This window comes from Atta cephalotes (genome assembly GCF_000143395.1).
Source record: "Atta cephalotes unplaced genomic scaffold scaffold00025, whole genome shotgun sequence".
Lineage (NCBI taxonomy): Eukaryota > Metazoa > Arthropoda > Insecta > Hymenoptera > Formicidae > Atta > Atta cephalotes.
The window spans coordinates 3,540,282-3,544,492 of record NW_012130089.1 but is presented as its reverse complement, the minus strand read 5'-3'; the positions used below and the strand labels follow the sequence as shown (position 1 = coordinate 3,544,492).

The window sequence follows — 4,211 nt, the reverse complement described above, 5'->3', positions numbered from 1 at the left end:
TATATATTCTGCAAAATAAATGCACATTTCAATCTGCATATATCCTACATTTTCAATGAAAATGGGCTTTGTAAACATAGGATATTATAAGATAATTAAATAACTATAATAATTAAGTCTACTTAATTATTAACTCATATACTGAAAAAGCCAATCGTATATTTTCCCAATTTATATTAAAGTCTGTGTGATGACACATGAAAAAATAAATTCGAAGAAATATTACGAAGAAAGAATATTGCATGACTGCAATGATAAAGTCATATATTGTAAAGAAAGAAGTTACATATGACTTAAATCAAAATAAAGCCTTTGTCTAAATTCAATTTAAACATTTTGTCTATTAGACTTATTTTGTGCGAGAATAATTTCTAAAATTAAAGACAATAATTTCATCCTTGATTTTCTCAGTTATTCTTGCAACAATTTCGACGCTTATTGTTGTACTTATTTTGTTTTTGAAACTTATTTTTGAATAACATCTTAAAAATATCAGAAATATTAGAAAATAAGACTTTTGACTTACCTCATGTTAATAAAGTTCATGATTCGTGTTTATTACTGTACAAACAGAATCTCCGATAAGTATTGGAAAAGAGTTTTGTTGTGATTAAACTTTTAATTTGAGATTCCAAATTGGTTTGTTCATCTAGATTTTATTTAATTATATTATTCTATACGTATATAATATTAATTATATGTACATTATATATAATAATATATACAAAATGTATAAAATGTATAAAGTATCACAATAAGACTAAAAATATACCTAATCTATTTTTTCTTTGTTCCCTTTGAAAATATGGAACATGTCAGGATAAACCAAGTATCAATTGTGGCAGTCAAGATCATTTACAAATAAGTACATTATTAAAATTTCTCAACAACTTCTATTCTCTCGTTGCAACAATTCAGCAAGTTAAATTATGATGCCAGATGCAAGAATGTGATTTTTTTCTTTCTTGTATTGAAATAAACTAGTTTTTTCTATGTTATTATTTGTATGATTGATAATAAATGTTTTCTAAATATACATTATACACTATTATATATTCTGCAAAATAAATATTTCAATCTGCATATATCCTACATTTTTAATAAAAATGGACTTTGTAAATATAGAATATAACAGATAATTGAGTAATTAATAATATAATAATACATAATAATAATAAATTAAATATATTTAATTATTAACTCATATATTGAAAAAAATCAATCATACATTTTCTCAATTTATATCAAAGTCTGTGTGATAACATACGAAAAAATAAATTTATTTGTACATTGTGAAGAAAGAATTTATGTATGACTGCAATGATAATATTACAAAGAAAGAAAAAAATCACCTATGACTGCAAAATAAAAGCTTAAATTCAATTTAGGCACTTTGTCTATTATAGTTCGTCATGTTTTGTGCGAGAATTAATAATATTTAAAATTTCATCCGTGATTTTCTGAGTCGATCTCGCAACAATTTCGACGCTATTGTGCTTACTTCGTTTTTTTTCCTTAGAATTATATAATATTAGCGTTGGAAAGGATATATATTGTATCTGTATACTTTGTTTTATATGTTGTTCGCATTTATGTATATAGAAGGAACAGTCAATCCTTCCAAATTTCACTTTATCCAGCAACTGAAATTAAACAGATTTTATAATCGATATAGCTATCAAAGAAATTATAGATTATAAAAGACAAATTGATTGTTTACAATGAAGTAACTTTTACCTGAGCAGCAATTGCAAATTCAGGTTGCAACTTTTGACAATGATGACAATTTGGCAAAGAAAAATAGATTATCAAATTATGCTTGCTGTTCAATAGCTTTTGAAGGTCAGAAAAATTTAAATCAGGGATTTTCTTTGGGAAGAATGTTGTTATCCATGTTAACATAGATAACGAATCTCGTTGCCCATTGTACAAACTGTAATGTAAATAATAAAAACGAATTATGAATACATATTGAGTCATGTTATGTAACTTACACGAATGCATTATATTTAACAAAATGCACAATAATTAAACATGTACAAAACGTGTAATGACTTACGCGACTGTGTTTAAACCCTCACTTCCTAATGGATATATTCTAATATCGGGATAAGACCGCACTCCTTGGGATGTACATAAGGAAGCCTCAGTCTCGCAATTTATACTGGCAACATTTACAAAGGATAAAGCGCTCAGCGATCTCGCAACGGCTGACCATTCAGGTGCTAATCTTTGACACGGCCCACACCATGGAGCAAAATAATCAACAACCCATATAACATCATTCTTTTTCTTCCCCAATTTCTGACGAAAATTTTTTGTTGTTAACTCTATAACTGTATCAAACAATCAAACATAATAAAAACACGCGGAAATATGAAAGAAATTATTGGCATATATCTTTCACCTGATGGGTTTCTTTTTTCGTTAATGAAATACATAACATTTGCAGCTGTCTTTGATAATGTGAACTGATATGTATTGCTACCATTTATGAGCATAGCAGTAGGATAAAATTGTATGTTGTATTGGTGACATAATGTATTGTGAGCAGTACAATCAATAGTGCCAAAACGAACTATTGACGCATCAAATTCTAACGATGCCTTCCGGAGTTCTGACAGAAACTCTATACAAGGTGGACACCACGGTGTAAACCAATCTAGAAACCATACTTCATCTCCTGTAATTTTGCTATAATTAGCATCACGACATCTGTTAAAAATGTGATTTATGTTTACATAATATCATTACTCCTTTGTAATATCGATAATGTTTCTTCTGCAGAGAGGGCCCAAACATTTGTAGTTTTCATACTAATTTGCATAAATTTAATAATATCATTATTGAGATTATTTCCGTGATGAAATTCAAAAGCTCCACCTGGCTTAAGCATGCCCCAAATTGGATATCGTGTTACACCCAATTTAGAACAAAACTGCCCGTTTCTGCCACAATGTATTTTACCTGAAAGATAATACTTCATAAAATTAAAATTTTATATTTAATATATTGAATCTATTAATGTAGATTAATAATAGCTACCTAGTTTAATACCACTGGGAGAAAACTTTTTCGTTTGCAAATTCAAATCTCGTACATTTTCAATGTCGCCAATGTAAAAGCATATAAGCCAGGTAACGTCGGACTTTATTTTTCTAATATACTGTAAATCGTAATGAATACTTTCGATAAAAATTAAAGTAAAACAAAAGTAAATCAAAATCGACCAAGAAATATTTAATAAAATTAGGAAACAAAAAATATTGGTTGATGCTTAATAATGTGTTCATGATTCCTCAAGATTATAAAAGTCACAAAAAGATGATATTAGACACTAAGATGTGTTTTGATCTTCTCTTAATTGTGTTAAAAGTAAAAAATTGTATACATAAATTAATACTATAAAACTATAATAATAATACATTATATATAATATATAACAATATTATATATATATATATATATATATATATATATATGAATAACTATAGTAATAATAATGTACAAATATATATAACAAATAAATACTTTACCTTAAAATCATTGTCAGATAGCTCTTGTGGACCAGGCAATTGATCTAAGAGTTTTTCTATTAATGTATTTATATCAAATATACCATCAAGGAATATAGGTTCCCAAAAAGATTTATTATATATTGGTAAATAGATAGCGTTTGTATCATAGGATATCTTGTCATGACACTCGTCATTCTTACATGTAAACATTTTTACATCAATTAGTTTGTCCTGAAAAAAAAAACATATTATTAGGCTGTCTAATAATCACAACGTCATGATAAAATGACACCACGCTTACAAATGTAGCCGCTACTTTAATCCTTTCGTCGGAGGTGAAACAATTCTGTTGATCATTGCATATAAATATTAACACAGGCATTTTCTTTACAATTTTGCCACTTAAGTACTCTTTGAAATGAAATTCACTTAATTCATGTATATGAATATTTAGTCTATCTAATACAAAACGTGTGATGACTTCCTGTGTTTTTTCTCCTCTGTAATGCTCCCCGTGCTGTGAATTCTTTGAGACAAAAGATGAATTAGTAATTCTTGTTGATTTAATCAACAAATATCATCCGTAAAAATATCTAAAACTATGAAGAAATATATAATTTCCTAAAAATTGTACAGAATCTAAGATTCAACTTCTCTTTAAAGAGAAATTGAGCTCTCTCTCTCTCTCCTCCC

At 27.4% G+C, this 4,211-nt stretch overlaps 1 protein-coding gene across 1 annotated transcript in view; it reads right to left on the bottom strand.

The window, feature by feature from the left end:
- Nucleotides 1-1,400: 1,400 nt before the first annotated feature.
- Nucleotides 1,401-4,211, bottom strand: part of LOC105620385 (dnaJ homolog subfamily C member 10-like) — a 6,910-nt gene continuing 4,099 nt past the window's right edge. The window contains exons 5-12 of the mRNA XM_012201885.1: nucleotides 3,820-4,044; nucleotides 3,537-3,749; nucleotides 3,046-3,166; nucleotides 2,742-2,967; nucleotides 2,408-2,694; nucleotides 2,060-2,336; nucleotides 1,738-1,933; nucleotides 1,401-1,643 (exon numbers count right to left, since the gene is read on the bottom strand). Of these exons, the coding sequence (XP_012057275.1) occupies nucleotides 1,401-1,643; nucleotides 1,738-1,933; nucleotides 2,060-2,336; nucleotides 2,408-2,694; nucleotides 2,742-2,967; nucleotides 3,046-3,166; nucleotides 3,537-3,749; nucleotides 3,820-4,044 (1,788 nt within the window). The remainder of the gene's footprint in view (nucleotides 1,644-1,737; nucleotides 1,934-2,059; nucleotides 2,337-2,407; nucleotides 2,695-2,741; nucleotides 2,968-3,045; nucleotides 3,167-3,536; nucleotides 3,750-3,819; nucleotides 4,045-4,211) is intronic.